Genomic DNA, 17,093 nt, shown 5'->3' with positions numbered 1-17,093 from the left:
ATTTATTTCTTCATCTATAAAATGGGCCTAATGTTTCCTTCACAAGGTTAGGCTGAGGATTAAATCATCATAAGACATATAAAGTGCTTATTCTTACAACTGGCTATTACTATTAAATATTTGCTAAGTCAATAAAAGTGCTTCTTCAAAAGCAAGACAAGATGAGGAAGAAAACAAAAGATGTATATGATTGCACTATTACCGGAAAATGTACAAAATAATTATTCAGGAAATGAAGATGATAATAAGTAAGGCCTAATCCAAAGGAGTGTGACTTGGAAGCCGAGACAAGCCCTACCCACACAAACCTTTACCTAAACAGACCCTGGGCAGGCAGTCAGCCTCTGAGTGGGCAACTCCAGCAGTCCACCGGGCCATGAGGTCTCTCCAGGATGAGGGGGCACTGATCAGGATCTAAGAAAGCTGAGCTCACAGTCAGGTTCTCTTATTCTCCAAAAGGACTCTGAACTCAGTAAGTCTCTGATTTCACCTAACGCTTATGTTTTTTAAACTACCTATCATGTTATCAGCCTTGTCTCTGTCACTTGGAGTCACATTTCCTGCAGCCATTTAGAGTAAATAATTAAGAATTCTGCTGACTTTCTAAAAGAGCCAGTTGAGTGAGTTGCAGTCACCTATACCATGGACGTGTCCCTAACTTCTCTGGCCATGTTATGACAGCTACTCTTCATTAAACTCTACCTTCATGCCAGGTACTATAATAAATACTTCTCAAAAAATTCTGCTAAGCATGTAGTATTCTCTCTTATTCTCATCTTTTACAGATAAGAAAACTAAGGCTCAGAAACGCTTCCCTGTATTATTAAGTGACAGAGAAGAAAGGTGAATCAAGCTTGTCTGGCCCCAGAGAAAACTCCCTTTCCATGACCAATAGTCCTTCGACTTACTTTACAATCCATCATATTTCTTCCTATTTGTACAACAAAAGGTCATTAGCTAAGGGGATCTAAAATAAGAATAATCTAATTCAGTGAAAAATCAATTTGGGGTATTTTTTAAATTAATGTTTTTGTTCCAAGTAAAAATCTCCTCCTGGGTTTATTTAAATAAACAATGAACATAAAAGCTATTTGTATTATACAGCGGTCATCCAAATCATAGGTTAAAGCCCTTAAAAGAGAATTGTACTTCTTCCCTGCTGAATCCCCAGCACCCAGCTCAGTGCCTGGCCTAGAGTAGGATCTGGAAAATCACCTCCTTCAAATCTTGTTTACCAATAGTCTACTGATAAGTAGGATGCATTCCAACAAGACACTTTAATATGCAAAACTTCCTGAGCAAAATGAAACATAATGTAGGAGTCACTGGGATATCCTTCCTGCTGCAGGATACTCCTCCAGGTCAAGCAGCACTGTCAGCATCAGCAACAAGTAATTGTTAAACACCTGCAAATATTTATTTAATTTAGTACCCCAGTATCCCAACTCTCCGCTCTTTCCTCATCAAGTTTGGCAAGCCACAGAAATTATAGTTCCCCTCCAAGCATGCCAGCCTCTGGATGTGTAGTAGAGACCGTACAGAGACACAAATATCACATGTGATTAAGGAAGCTTTTCCAAGTTAAATCAACAGGAAGGCCTCAGGAGTTTGACCTTTCCCCAAGTCAGACCTACATGCTAGCAAAAAAGGCAGCCCTGAATAACCTTCCACCCTACTCCTCAGTCAACCACACAACCCTGAGGAAACAAGAAACTTCTACCAACGTCTAACACCTATTCCTACTTCATCTAAAAGAGAACTTTGTTCACTAAGGAGTCACTGAATATGTCAGCATATACTATTAAAATTTTTCTTTAAAAATTCTATCTTCTTAGAGACAGCACAGAATATGAGTGTATCACATTACAGCAGAAGTGTACCAGAATCAGGAAGCAGAATTGTACCAGAACTTTACCAGAATTAGGAAGCCAGGTTCTATTTCTCTACCCATTTTTGGGCCACTCCATGGGGCTTGCAGGGTCCTAATTCCCTGACTGGGGGTTGAACCCACGCCCTTGGCAGTGAAAGCAGAGTCCTAACCGCTGGATCGCCAGGGAACTCCCTCTATTTCTCTACTGTACCTTCCACCGTAACTTAAGCAAGTCACTTATCCGTCTAGGCTTTAGCTTCCTCGGTCATAAAATGAGAGGCTGAACTAGTCAGGGGTTATTCAGGGCATTCGTTCAAGATGCCTTAAGAGGTTAAGGCATGTGTTTAAGGGATTCTTAACCTTCCCCACCATGGGAACTTACATAAAAAATTATCTGTTTGCATATGTGGATTTTTCTGGAAAAGTCTATGGCTTATATCAAACCATCACACAAGTTGTGGCCTCCCAAATAACCACATCGCATGCTTTATTGAACACTTACTATGCACTAGGCACTGCACTAAGCCCTTGTGTATTAACTCATGTAATCCTCACAACAGCCCTTTGAGTTAGATACTACTATTATCCTCATTTTATAGTTAAAGAAAGTAAACCAAAATCATCCTGACCTCTTAAACACAATGCTATGTTAGGTAAGATCATCTCTAAACCCAAAAATTGTCTGTTTCTGTGTTCATTCAAATTAATGGTTTCCCTTCAGTTAAATTTTCCACCTCATTCACAATCATTAGTCATACACGTCTTTACACAGAGCAAGCAAATTCATGGCACACCCAAATGAATGTCACCTGAGAAAGAATATAGTAGGGAATTAACCCAAGGAGAGGATCCAAAGGCACTTTCCAACTCCAGCCTCTAATCCGCTTTTACTTTAAAACATGGTGTGGTGATTAGCCAAGAGATGAATCTGAATCTAATTACTAATTAAAGTCTAAAATCAAAATAACAGTAAATTGGCCAAAGTGTCTGCCAGAAGAGAGGATGCAGTGCCAGCGACAGTGTCTCACACAGCACTCACCAAGGCAATGAGAAGATCAGAAAAGAAAGGAGAGCAAGGCCTGGGGTCCGTGGAGACTGGCTCCTCCCCCTGCTCCCTCCTCCTCAAAACCACTGACCACCGTGGAGCCAAGGACTGGATCACGCTCCACGTGAGAGACAACGGCTGTCTAAAGGTATCGCTAAGCCCTGCCCAGAACAAGGAGTGAAAACGAAGTGAAAGGTCAGCTTCTGATTTTTCTGGATACCAGTTCTGACAAGCTGCAATCCTAACTCAGGGGTCAGCAGTCACCCAATTACAAGCGAACAGTTTTGCGTGCCACCCAGCTCGGGTCCAAATGACTTGGACATAACATTGCTTTGATGGTTGCAAAGCAGAAGTGGGAGTCGTTAGTTCTTTTCACAAGCTGTCCAAATATCCTCCATATCTTAAAGAGAAGGCTGTTGAAACTTTATGCCCAACTCTCACGCCCTTTCTCCATTTAGTCTGTGTTAAATGAGAAGAGAAGCCCCGAGAGGGGAAAAGGAGACTCGAGGAAAGGCCTGGGTGCAAGGATTAGATCTTTTTCGAGAGTGATGCAACAGGGTCAGCCTGACGACAAAGACAAGGAGCTGGGAGCTTCTGGGAGGGAGAAAAATCAGTATCGCGGGTGGGAATCTGAGCGGGGGATGGGTTTTGAAGGACTGGGGAACGGGGTCATTTTTAAGTGAGTGGCCCAGGTTGAGGGATCTAGTCCGGAGCAGAAGGAGGAAGACGAAGACCGAGGAGCGGGCAGGTAGGCGGGTAAAAAGGCGGGCAGACGGCCCCGAGGGAGGGGCAGCAGCGCGGAGAAGGAAAGAGTGGGAACCACGGGGGCCACCGGGGGCCGGGAAGAGGGCCCGGGGCGGGGGCCATGCAAGGGGGAGCGGGGTGACCTGCCCGGCGGTGTGGGAACTGAGGTGCGCGCGGCCGCTCAGGAGATCCTTGCGGTCGGGAGGGCCTGGGCACCCGCGCCGGGGCAGGGGCGCCGGGCCCCCAGGGCCCAGGGCCAGAGCAGAGCAGCGCGGTGACAACGGTCGCGGCCCCCGGAGCGGGCTGTCCGGCTCGAGCTGAGGCGGGGATCGCCGCCGAGTCCCGGCCCCGGGGCTGAAGAGAGGGAGGCCGGCCCGGAATACGGCTTTTAGGGAGGAGGGTCGAAGGGGACGAGGACGGGCCCGGGACGGCCGGGGCCGGCGCTGGCGCTCTCACCGGGACAGGTGCTTCAGGATCTGCTTCTTAATGAGCCCGGCCATGCCGGAGCCGCGGCCCGCGCGGAAGGTGGGCGGGCGGCTGTGGCCTCCTCAGCGGCGAGGGAGACGCGCGACCCCTCACCTCGCCGCGGCGCGGGGACCGGATGCCGCCGCTGCCGCCGCCATGGCGCTCTCTAGCCCCTGCCCCGGCACCCGGAGCTCCGCCGCGATCCCACCCACCCGCGCGGCGAGGCGGAGATCGCGCGCCGCCAGCCCGGCTCCGCCGCGGTCCGGGCTGCTCTCGGCGGCGGGGGCGCGCGCGGCGGGAGGAGGGACGCGCGCGGCTGCGGGGGCGCGCGCGGCGGGAGGCGGGGCGGGCGGGCTCCAGGCTCGCTCTCTCGCTAAGCCCCGCCTGCCGCCTCTCAGCCAAGCGAGATCTGAAAGCCTTCGCCTGTCAGCTGCCGGAGTTTCACACCTCGGCTGTCGCCTTGAAGAATCGGGGAAAGGCGGCGTTCTCTAATTTTTTTTTTTTTTTTTTGCAGGAACTCACTAGATAATTGCACATTTCGCGGTCCACCTCTCTCATTCATTTCGCTCACACATTCACTCATTAGTTGAGCACCAGCTAACTGTACTCCAGGAATCGAGCCGGGGAGTGAAGAGTAGGTTCAAGGACCTCGCAGGCCCATAGTACCACGACACTCTGCTGCTTTGTGAAGAGTGACAGGGGGACACCTCGTCATCGTCTTTGTGCCCCTCTTAGCCTCCATCCAGTTAACCAGCGGATAAATGTTGACTCAGCCCGTACGAGGTGCACTGCAGAGGCCCCCATTCCCAAATGCTGGGGGCAGCAGAAAAGGAGGCGGTAACTTTAAATGACCAAGGACTTCAGAGGTCGCCTTTTTTACAAAGAAGGAAACTGAAGCCCAGGGAAATAGCTGAAAGAGCTTATTTAAGGTCACAGCTACCTAGTGAGAGACAAGAGGCTGGAGCCCAAGTGTTCTCAGTCCAGTGCCACCTCCACCCTAGTCCACCCATACACCTAGATTCTGGCAAAGGTGAGAAGGTGGCAGTCTTCAGGACTCACACCTTCAAGCAAAACTCTGAACAAACTACTCTCCGAGACAGGCTTATAGGAAATCTGGCCACCAGTTAAGTTTATTCGTTCTTGTAGACACACAGTAGATGAACATAGCAAAAGTCAAGATGTCTCCTCCCTTGTTCCTCAGCCATTCAATTCTCTTCCCCTAACAACTGTTACCTGATTCCAGAGATAGTCTGAGTATATGGTGAAACATATAAATGTTAGGGTTTTAATACAGACAAATGGATTCCTATGCCTCTTAGTCATAGTAAATTCATATTTCCCAGAAGCTCCCCCCCACCGCCCCCGCCACTGGGTTCTCTACTATGCATTTCTTTCCATCAGAACTGCATAATCTATAATTTCTCCATCTGCCCTCCTCTCACCAGAATATATCCTAGGGACCAATAGATCCCACAGAAGAGATTTCTTGCCAGGGATATTGATCATAATCCCTCCTTCTAATTTGGCTGTCAGATGCAGGGGCCTCTGGGCCATTTTTTGCATTTCATGTTCCTTTTCCTAGAGAATCTAGCAGCTGACTGGATATCTGACATCAGCGATATAAAATAAAACTCTCCTCAAGGTCAAAGACTCATCATCCTTGCTGGATGATTCACCATGCCTGATGAATGAGTTATTTTTTCACTGAAAGCAAAAACTTATGCTCTAAAATAAACACATGGAACAGAAGCATTCCTACTCTCACCAATAGCACACTTTCCCTGCAATGCTAAGAATGCAAAGCATATAAAGGCAAAAGAGATTTGGGGCCAATTCATATTTTTTCTTTAAGGTTAATCCTTTCAAGATTATTGTAGATTAACATTCAGTTGTAAGAAATTATAGCGATCCCTGTATACATTTCACAGTTCCCCCCAATGGCTTTTTGTTGTTGTTCAGTCGCTCAGCCGTGTCCCACTCTTTGCAACCCCATACACTGCAGCACTCCAGGCTTCCTTGTCCTTCACCATCTTCTGGAGCTTGCTAAAATTCATGTCCATCGAGTCAGTGATGCCATCCAACCAGCTCATCCTCTCTTGTCCCCTTGCCTTCAATCTTTCCCAACATCAGGGTCTTTTCCAATGAGTCAGCTCTTTGCATCAGGTGGCCAAATCACTGGAGCTTCAGCATCAGTCCTTCCAATGAATATTCAGGACTGATTTCCTTTAGGATTGACTGGTTTGATCTCCTTCCAGTCCATGGGACTCTCAAGAGTCTTCTCCAACACCACAGTTCAAAAGCATCAGTTCTTCCGTGCTCAGCCTTCTTTATGCTCCAACTCTCATAACCATACATGACTACTGGAAAAACCATAGCTTTGACTAGATGGACCTTTGCTGGCAAAGTAATGTCTCTGCTTTTTAATACTCTGTATAGTTTGGTCATAGCTTCCCTTCCAAGGAGCAAGTGTCTTTTAATTTCATGGCTGCAGTCACCATCTACAGTGATTTTGGAGCCCAAGCAAATAAAGTCTGCCACTGTTTCCATTATTTCCCTGTCTATTTGCCATGAAGTGATGGGACTGGATACCATGATCTTAGTTTTTTCACTGCTGAGTTTTAAACCAGCTTTTCACTCTCTTTTAACTTCATCAAGAGGCTCTTTAGTTCTTCACTTTCTGCCATAAGGGTGGTGTCATCTGCTTATCTGAGGTTATTGATATTTCTCCTGGCAATCTTGATTCCAGCTTGTGCTTCATCCAGCCCAGCATTTCTCATGGTGTACTCTGCATATAAGTTAAATAAGCAGGGTGACAGCATACAGCCTTGACGTACTTCTTTCCCAATTTTGAACCAGTCTTCTTGTTCCTTGCCCCAGTGGCAACATCTTGTAAAACTTTAGTACCATATCACAACCATGATGTTGACATTGATATGTTCAATGAACAAAACATTTCTTCCTGATATGAATGCCTTTTATTTCCTTTTCTTGCCTTATAGTGTGGGCTACCAATCCTGGCACTTTGTTTAATAAGACTGGTGAGGGCAAGCATCCTTTCTTTGTTCCTAAAGCATTCATTAAGTCTTTTGGCTAAGTGACTAAGTCACATCAGTCGTGTCCCACTCTGTGTGACCCCATAGATGGCAGCCCACCAGGCTCCCCCGTCCCTGGGATTCTCCAGGCAAGAACACTGGAGTGGGTTGCCATTTCCTTCTCCAATGCATGAAAGTGAAAACTGAAAGGGAAGTCGCTCATTCGTGTCTGACTCTTCACGACCCCATGGACGGCAGCCTACCAGGCTCCTCCGTCCATGGGATTTGCCAGGCAAGAGTACTGGAGTGGGATGCCATCACCTTCTCTGATTAAGTCTTTTACCAGTAAGTATAATATTAACTGTAGATTTTTTGTAGGTGCTCTTCCCAATTTAATGAAGTTCTCCTCTATTTCTATTTTTACTGAGAGTCTTTACCAAGAATAAATGCTTTTTTCAAAGGCTTTTTCTGCTTAAATGCTATGTGATTTTTTTCTTAGGCTGTTAACATGATGCGTTACCCTGACTGATTTTTCAAATACTGAACCAGCCTGCATCCCTAGAGTAAACTTCATTTGGACATGGTGTATAAGTACTTTTATATATTGCTGCACTCTCTTTGCTAATATTTGCTTAAGAATCTGTGTTTATTTGCTTAAGAATTTGTGTATATTTTCTTGATGGCTAATGACTGAGCATCTTCTTATGTGCTTACAGGTCATTTGTGTAACTTTTTCGAGAAATGTCTATCCAGATACCTTGTCCATTTTTTAATTGGGTTATTTGTCTTTTTATTATCAAATGCAATCATTTTTATATTCTAGATTACAAGTCATTATCAGATATATTATTTGCAAAACTTTTTCCTACTGTCTTTTCATTTTCCTGATTACAATCTTTGAAACAAAATTTTTAATTTTGGTTATCATTTATCTTTTTTATTCACTTATTGCTGTGTTTTTGGTGTTGTATCTAAGAAATCACTGCATAATCCAAGGTCATGAAGATTTACATGTTTGTTTTCATATAAAATGTGTATAGTTTTAGCTCTTACATTTACTTGAAATGACCCATTTCAAGATAATTTTTGTATATGGGGACCAACTGCATTATTTTGCATGTGAACATCTAGTTGTCTTAGCATCATTTATTGAAAAGAAATTTTTCAATAAATTTCATTATTGAAATGAATATTCTTTCCCCATTGAGTTATCTTGGTGAAAATAAACTGCCATGCACCAGGAACTAATATCGGTTGTATGTCAGTTATACTTCAAAAACAAACTAAAAGAAAAAGAAATCTGATTTGTGGTTACCAGAGGTAGGGAGGAGAGGGTGTGGGGAATTGCATGAAGGCAGTCAAAGGTACAAACTTCCAGTTACAAGATAAGTACTGGGGTGAAATGTACAATATGATTAAAATCATTAACATTACTGTAAGTTTTATATAAAAGGTAACAGTAAATCCTGTGTTCTCATCACAAGAAAAATTTTTTTTTCTTTTTTTTTGGGCTGGGGTGGTCATCACTGCAGCGCTCGGGCTTTCTCTAGTTGCGGAACACAGGCTTAGTTGCCCTGCGGCATGTGGGATCTTAGTTCCCCAACCAGGGATCGAATCTATGCCCCCTGCATTGGAAGGTGGATTTTTAACCAGGGAATTCCCCCCCAAATTTTTTCTGTTTCTTCAATTTTGTATCTGTATGAGATGATGGATGTTCACTAAACTTACTACGGTCATGATTTCAAAATGTAAGTCAAATCATTATACTTCATACTGTAAACTTACACAGTGCTGTATGTCAATTATATCACAAAACTGGAAGTAAAATAATAAAAGAAAATTAGTTGCCAATGAAAGTATAGATCTATTTTTGAAATCTTAATTCTATTTCATTCATCTATATATCTAATCTTAAGCCAGTAACAGTGTCTTGATTAGTGTAGTTCTGTAGTAAGTTTTGAAGTAAGACATCTATAGTGGTTTTGAGTATATAGCTTTTATAAATTTTAGTTGTATGTTTTTTAATTGTTCCTCTAGTTATTATATTATTTATGCATACCTTATCACAATCTACTGGTATTGCCATTTACCAGTCTAGTGAAGTATAAAAAGCTTACCTTTTATATTCTTTTTTTCTCTGGGAGATCTAGTTGTCTTAAATATTTCCTCTATGTACATTTATAGCTGCATTAATCAGTATTATGATTTTTGCATCAACCATCAAACATAATTTAGAAAATTCAGGAAAAGGAAAATCTCTTGTACTTACCTGTATTTTTGCTTACCATATTCTCATCAATCCTGATGAGATTCATTCATTTATTCATTCATTTATTGTTTTTCTGTTTGGAGAACTTCTAGTCATTCTTTTACAGTATATCTGCTGGCAACAAATTCTCTTCATTTTCTCTCACTGGAGAACATCTTTATTTCCCATTTGCCCCTGAAACATTATTTTCACAGGGTATAGAATTCTGGACTGATAATTCTTTTCTTTCAGCACTTGAAATCTGTTTGCCACTTCCTTCTGGCATCCATGGTTTTTGATGATAAATCTGCTGTCCTTCAAATTGTTTCCCCTCAAAAGTAGGGTGTCATTTTCTCTGGCTGTTTTCAAACTTTTTGTTTTCAGTTTTCATAACTATGTAGATTTCTTTGAGTTATCCTGATTGTTATTCAGCTTCTTGAAAATTTGTGTTTATGTCTCTTGCAAGCCCTTGGGAAGTTTTCAACCATTATTTGTTGCAGTACCTTTTTTGGCTCTCTCCTTTTTTCCCCTCCTGGAAGTCTGATAACATGAATATTAGATTTTCAGGGACCCACAGGTCCTTAAAATTCAGTTCATTTTTTTAAGTCTATTTCCTGTTGTTCAGATTGGGTATTTTTTATTGTTCTATCTTCAAGTTCTGATTATTTCTGATTACTGTTTCTTGTTGAGACTATTCATGAATTTTTTTCACTTATTTGGCGGTTCCAGAATTTCCATTTGGTTCTTTATATCTTTTTGCTCACTAGAGCCTTTTCATGATGCCTGCTCTAAAATCTTTTGTCTAATTACTCCAGGAGCACTATCAGCTTACTGTTGACAGGTATCAATTGCATTTGAAATGTAGTTTGAGATCTTCCTTGATCTTGGTCCAATGAGTGATCTTAGATAGAAATCTGGATAGTTTCATATTATGTTCCGAGATTCTGGATCTTATTTAAATGCTCTGTTCTAACTTATCCTTGCAATGCAGAAATGGGGAGGTACTTTCTTGTTACTATCAGGTAGAAACAGAAGTCCAGGTTGCCCAATTAGCCTCCTTGGATACCCAAGGAAAGAGTTCCTCATTACTGCTGGGCTAATGTGAAAGTTCTGGCTCTTCAGCAAGCTTCAGCTAATACTTCTCTAGCTGGGAAGTGGCAGAGTGCCTTGTTATTGCTCCCCACAGCCTCATCACCACTGGACATTGATAAAAGTCCTTAAAAGTTCTGACTCAGCGTCTTCTGACATCTCAAGAGGGAGCAATGCCCTGTTACTGCCAGATGGGAATGATAATCCAAGCTCTTTTCTCACCATCCTGGCAGGGGTTTGGGGCACTTCATTGTAACCTCACAAGGGTGGAAATCTAACTCCCCACTTGGTCTTTGTGGCATGGATTGGGGTAGGGTGAGTTTCTGTGGTGTTTGGCTGGAATAGAGTGGTTATTGTCTAAAAGTTTTCTGACTTACTAAGCTACCTCTTTTCTGTTTGTTTGGATACAGGAAGCAGACTTTTCATGGAGTGTATTTTTGTCTGTTGCCCATTGGAGATTCCTGGTTCCAACTTCTTCAGCTCCAAGTCTGGCACCTTTGAGGCAAACAGAAAATCCGGAGAGCTCATTATGTTGTTCTTTGGGTCACAATGCCCTAGCAGGTCAGCCTTCTTCTCTCCGCCTTTCAGAGTTTCCTATGCTTGTCTGTTGTTGTTGTTTTAATTTTTTGGCTGCACTGGGTCTTTGTTGTAGCACACGGGCTCTTCACTGCAGCAAACAGGCTCTTCCTAGCTATGGTGTGTGGGGGCTTCTCCAGTTCTGAGTACAGGCTCTAGAGTATGCAGGCTGAGTAGCTGTAGCACAACGGCTCACTAGTTAGGGTGCGTGGGCTAGATGTTCTGCAGCATGTGGGATTTTAGTTTGCTAAACAGCCATCGAACCCACATCCCCTACATTGGAAGGCAGATTCTTAACCACTGGACCACCAGGGAAGTCCCTCTTATGCTTGCTTTTTATGTATATAATGTGCAGGGTTTTAGTTGTACTCACTGGGAATAGAGAAATATACACCTATTCTATATTTCTGGAAGCAGAAGTCCATATATTTTTTTTAACTTTTTATTTTGAAATAATTATAGATTTACAGGAAGTCATTAATACAGAGAAGCCCCATGTACCCTTCACCCACTTTCCTACAATGGTTATATCTTACACAACTACAGTTCGATATAAACCCCAGGAAACTGATCCTGGGGATGCATGTGTATAACTCTGTCACTCATGATGTGCAGCCTGTGTAACCACTACCACAATAAAGATACAGGATTATTTCACCACAAAGCTCTCCCTCGTGATACCCTTTACAGTCATTCCCGGCTGCCCCATCTCCACTCCCAACACCGTCCCTAACCCTTTGCAACTACCGATTTGTTCTTCATTTCAATAATTTTTGTTATTTATACAGATGGAATCATGCAGCAGATGCCCCTTTGAGACTGGCTTTTTTCACTCAGCATACTGTCCTTGAGATACATCCAAACTGTTCTATCAAAGTTCCTTCATTTTTATTGCTGAGCCATATTCTACAACCCATACATTTTAAAACCACCTAGGTAATCACTGTATTTCAGAGACAGTAGCTTTCCTCACCTGCCTGGCAGGATAGCCACATCTCTAAATTCATGATTGGGGGTCTTCCCTGGTGGTGGTCCAGTGGCTAAGACTCTGTCTTGCAATGGAAAGAACACAGGGTCGATCCCTGGTCAGGGAACTAACATCCCACATGCCTAAGCCTATGTGGTCTGGAGCCTGTGCAGCACAACTACCAAGCCTGTGCGCTTGAGTATGTGCACCACATGAAAGATCCCACATGCTGCAGCTAAGACCTCATGCAGCCAAATAAACAAATAAATTAAAATATTTTTAAAAAATTAATTCATGATTAGCGAGTTCCCTGGTGGTCTAGTAGTAGGATTAGCTCTTTCACTGCTGTGGCCTGGGTTCATTCCTTGTTCAGGAAACTGAGATCTCATAAGCCATGCAGCGCAGTAAAAAAAAAAAAAAAATCATGCATTTGTACATAGTGTGCTTTGTATGGGACAAAAAAGGACATACACAGTGGCCAAAAATAACACTATACAAACAAGGAAAAGTAGTTTTATGGAAAACTCAGGAACAAAAGGGTTGAATAGCAAAGAGCAGATATCATTGTCTATAAAGATTCTTGAGAGTAGTTTCTAGTTTGTGGTAGTTATATCTTTTAAAAACAAGTTGAGGTGTGACTGACATAGAACACATATTATTCAAAGTATATAATTTTTAAAAGTTTTGACATGCATATACACCTGTAACTGGAGAAGGAAATAGCAACCCACTCCAGTAGGCTTGCCTGGGAAATCCCATGGATGGAGGAGCCTCTCGGACTACAGTCCAAGGATTCACATGAGTCAGACATGACTTAGTGACTAAACAACATGAAAACCCCAGAGTTCCCAAATATTAACTTTTATGCTCAGCATCTACATAGACTTACTTAAAATACTTGGTTGCCTTATGACCATCAGAATTCTTTCATGCCCACCTGTCTTTAGTTTGCTTCCTGATATTTGTGGCTTGCCTCAGCAATTCCCAACTTACTGTGACATTAGAACATGATTTCAGTGGGTTAATTCTACTTTATTAAAATTTAATGGCCGTAAATAGCATACTTACTTAATACATTATTGGGCTTCCCTTGTGACTCAGCTGGTAAAGAATCCACCTGCAATGCAGGAGTCCTGGGTTGGATCCCTGGGTTGGGAAGATCCCCTGGAGAAGGAAAAGGCTACCCACTCCAGTATTCTGGACTGGAGAAGTCCATGGGGTCACCGAGAGTCGGACACGACTGAGTGACTTTCACTATACACCTGTAAAGTCATTACCACAATGTCCATCACTGTCAACAGTTTTAGCTGTTTGCTGCTGTTCCTCCAAAAGAATAAGCAGACTCTGCTTCAGGGTCTCGGTATTTATCGGAAAGCCTGTGCCCTAAACATCTGCACAGCCTTCTACTAACCACTTCTAGTTAGTAGAAGGTCTTTCCCACAGACCTATCCCTTGCCTGCCATTCCCTATGCCCCTTACCGACGCCCCTTTTTCTTCATGGCACATACCACCTAACATTGGTATTTTTGTTTATTGTCTGACTCCCCCTTTAGAACATAAGCTCCAAAAGAGGAAGAACTTTCTTTTACCATTGTGTTCCCACCACTGAGAACAGTGTCCAAACTCAGAGCAATAGAGTGGCACACCCTAGGCAGGCTTCTCTAGCAGGAGTGCAATTTTTGTAGGGGGCGGGGAGGGAGACTGTGCGGCAAAGTGTGACGTGTGGGATCTTAGCTTCCTGACCAGGGATCAAACCTGCACCCCTTGTACTCAAAGCACAGAGTCTTAACCACTGGACTGCTAGGAAGTCGCCTAAGCCCATCGATACTACTTTCCTCTGAGAGTCTCTTTTTAAACTCAAGATAATGTGTGACTTCAATATTTACTTCTCTTTGACATAAAAGAAGTCAAAGGTAGGCAGAACATGGCAGCTCTTCAATCATTTAGGGACCTATGCTCCTTTTACCCAGAGAAGGCAATGGCACCCCACTCCAGTAATCTTGGCTGGAAAATCCCATGGACAGAGGAGCCTGGTAGGCTGCAGTCCATGGGGTCGCTGAAGGTCGTACAAAACTGAGCGACTTCACTTTCACTTTTCACTTTCATGCATTGGAGAAGGAAATGGCAACCTACTCCAGTGTTCTTGCCTGGAGAATCCCATGGACGGGGGAGCCTGATGGGCTGCCGTCTATGAGTCAGACACAACTGAAGTGACCTAGCAGCAGCAGCAGCAGCAGCTCCTTTTACCTTGCTAATACCATCTTTAGTAGCCAATTCATGGTCCAAGACATTGCCTGCATTTCAAGCAAACATCATATCCACATTCCTGTCAGCAGAAAAGGACAGAAAAAAAGGCACGTTCTCTCTTGCCACATGGCCTCACCTAGTTACAAGCTATGGGGAATGTGCTACTCATTGCAGATGGCCATGCATCCAGGTAAAAACTCGATGTTCTCTTGTTAAGGAAAGTAGGAGGTACCAGGGTGAGCAATCAGTAATGTCTAACTGCCACCCTAGGCTCTACTGTTTTTCTTCTTTTTGACCTCTTTACATGCTTCTCTCTCCAGCAGAGGCCTGAGACTTAAATTCTTTGTCCCACCTTTTACTTCTATATTCATTCAACAACCATCCCCTAAAAGTGGATGTGATGTACAGGCAAAGAGGAGGAGGGCAGGATTAAGAGACTTGTTTCTAAGGGTCACTGTGAAAGCTAAGTACTTATAAAGGGCTTTGAGATCTTGGCGTTCTGTGCTGATTTCAAAGTCTCATCATTAGATAAGGATGTAAGTCATCTTATGGGCTTTTCTTAATTGACAGCCAGGGAAAGATACTTACTCAAAAGGAACGAGTATGGAGAAGCTGGACAATCACCTGCTAGGTGATCAAAATTACTATCATCAACAAGGGGGGATGCCTGTGTGCCTGCCTACAGATATGATATCCCAGGGATGCAACTGAGGATGTGTACCCAAATGCAATCATAAGGAAACATCAGGCAAACCCAAAGTGAGGCGTGAGGAATATTCAACAAAAGATGGTGAGATAAACAAAAGATGGTCATAAAAGACAAAGAGAGGCTGAGGAACTGTTCTACATTAAAAGGAGACTAAAGAGATGTGGCCCCAAAAAAGTACATGATTCCAGAAAGGATTCTGTACAGGAAAGGGGAAAAAAATACAAGGACAAATATGAAACATGGTTGGTAGATTAAATTATTGAATCAAGGTCGATAATTAAAACCACAGTGTGTAAGAGAATATATTTATTCTTAGGAAATACACACATAAGTATTTATGGTAAAGGGCATGAGATAAACAATTTACTCTCCAATGGTTCCAAATAAAAGAGAGAGAGAGAGAGAGAGAGAGCAGAGGGCAAATAATAAAGTGAATGAGGTGAAATGCTAACAGCTAACAAAAGGTGATGGGTGATGCTGTCAAAGGGTATATTAATGTTGCTTGTGTAGTTCAACTTTTCTTTAAGTGTGAAATCTACCACCCTGACCCTTAAGGATTTCCCAAGTGAATCAGCGGTAAAGAATCTGCAGGAGACAAGGATTCGATCCCTGGGTCTGGAGGATCCCCTGGAGGAAGAAATGGCAACCCACTCCACTGTTCTTGCCTGGAGAATCCCATGCACAGAGGAGCCTAGTGGGTTACAGTCTATGGGGTCGAGAAGAGTGGGACATGACTGATAACTGAGCACACACCCTGACCCTTAAAGGGCAAGAACAATAAACAACATACAGTTTATTTTATTCCTGCACTTGTCTGATGAACTATTCTAGATGCTGTATTTGATCCTGGGCCAGAAAGACTAACCTTTATGCTTTTAATTAGGAGACAAAGAAACGTCTTCAATTAGTTAATGTTTATTAAGGTCTTCATGTAAACAATACACTGGGCAAGTCTCTGGGACACTTCTCTCATGGCAACCTAAGGTCAGCCAGGGTTTTTCCTTCTGTTCACCTGATGAAAGAAACCATGTGACTGAAGTTATGTAAATGGGACACACACTTAATCACCACTGGACTTTTTCCATACAGGATGACCAAGTTAGCCTGCAGCTCTATGCAAGGATCCCATTTCTCATGCAGCCTGAAATTAAGGGGCCTGGCATTTTGACAAACCATTAACGCCAGACAGCAGACATGATGACAGCTTGGACTTTAACTGCCCTCATAGCTTTGGATCTGCCCACAGAGAAGGAAGCAAGTATGTTATCCCACACTGACCCTAATTTCTTCAGTTCTTGATATCTAGTAGATTCTGGTTTGTACTTATACAGATGCTCATATTACAGCTGACTCATATTTTAGAATTAAAACCAGAGGTCTAAAGGCATAAAGCAATAGCACCAAGTTTAAGCCTCTTACAAAGGAAACATCTGATAATCATTCATTATAATAATAGTTTGCCCTAGGAGTTAATAAAATTTAAAAAAACCTTCTTTAGAATTATTTATTCCCACTTTTGTTCACTGTTAAAACTTCTAAGTCAACATATTATTTTCCTGAAACTTTGTAAAACACTTTTTTTCAAAGACTATAGAAATGTTTCCAGAGTAGATATTCAACCCTAAAAACATACTGTGGAAAAATCTTTATTTTAGGAAAACCTAGGTTGTTCCTAGTATCTGAGGCTGTTTTAAAAACCTAAATAGACACCTGTGGGCTTCCTGTGTATCCACAGGCTCTTTACCCTGCACCTAACAGAGCCATCCAAACCAGAAACTTGCTGAGTCACATATAAGCTCCACTGGCATGGTTTTCCCTAACAAATCCTAAAGTCTACAGAAGATTTTAAAAACAAATGTAATAAGCTATAAAAGACACACAAATTATCAATTTCTAAGACTTAAGTCCTCCTTAAAAAGATGTGACAATAAAAAAACTAAAAAGCAACAAGTAGTCCTGGCAAAGGCTCAGACTAAGAAGCTGACTTAGCTTCTATGGAGGCTGAGCATAAAGATCATCTCGCTGTAAGAATCTAATCTCTTTCTAATCTCTTGTTTACCTAGATGTGGTTTATTTGCCTAAATTAGCTTTTCTTCAAAAT

At 42.7% G+C, this 17,093-nt stretch overlaps 1 protein-coding gene and 1 long non-coding RNA gene across 2 annotated transcripts in view; one reads left to right on the top strand and one right to left on the bottom strand.

Annotated features, from left to right (window-relative positions):
• Positions 1 to 4,386, bottom strand: part of BLTP3A (bridge-like lipid transfer protein family member 3A) — a 72,896-nt gene extending 68,510 nt beyond the window's left edge. Inside the window, exon 1 of the mRNA XM_019985632.2 lies at positions 4,116 to 4,386. Within this exon, the coding sequence (XP_019841191.2) occupies positions 4,116 to 4,159 (44 nt within the window). The 5' untranslated portion in view covers positions 4,160 to 4,386. The remainder of the gene's footprint in view (positions 1 to 4,115) is intronic.
• LOC139178797 (uncharacterized) lies at positions 2,969 to 15,793 on the top strand. Its single transcript, XR_011563256.1, has 3 exons — positions 2,969 to 3,663; positions 10,904 to 11,054; positions 15,548 to 15,793. It is a non-coding gene; the product is annotated as an uncharacterized lncRNA (long non-coding RNA).
• Positions 15,794 to 17,093: the final 1,300 nt, after the last annotated feature.

This window comes from Bos indicus, chromosome 23 (genome assembly GCF_029378745.1).
Source record: "Bos indicus isolate NIAB-ARS_2022 breed Sahiwal x Tharparkar chromosome 23, NIAB-ARS_B.indTharparkar_mat_pri_1.0, whole genome shotgun sequence".
Lineage (NCBI taxonomy): Eukaryota > Metazoa > Chordata > Mammalia > Artiodactyla > Bovidae > Bos > Bos indicus.
Note: the sequence above shows the minus strand (reverse complement) of the source record. Positions and strands in the feature narration are given on the sequence as shown.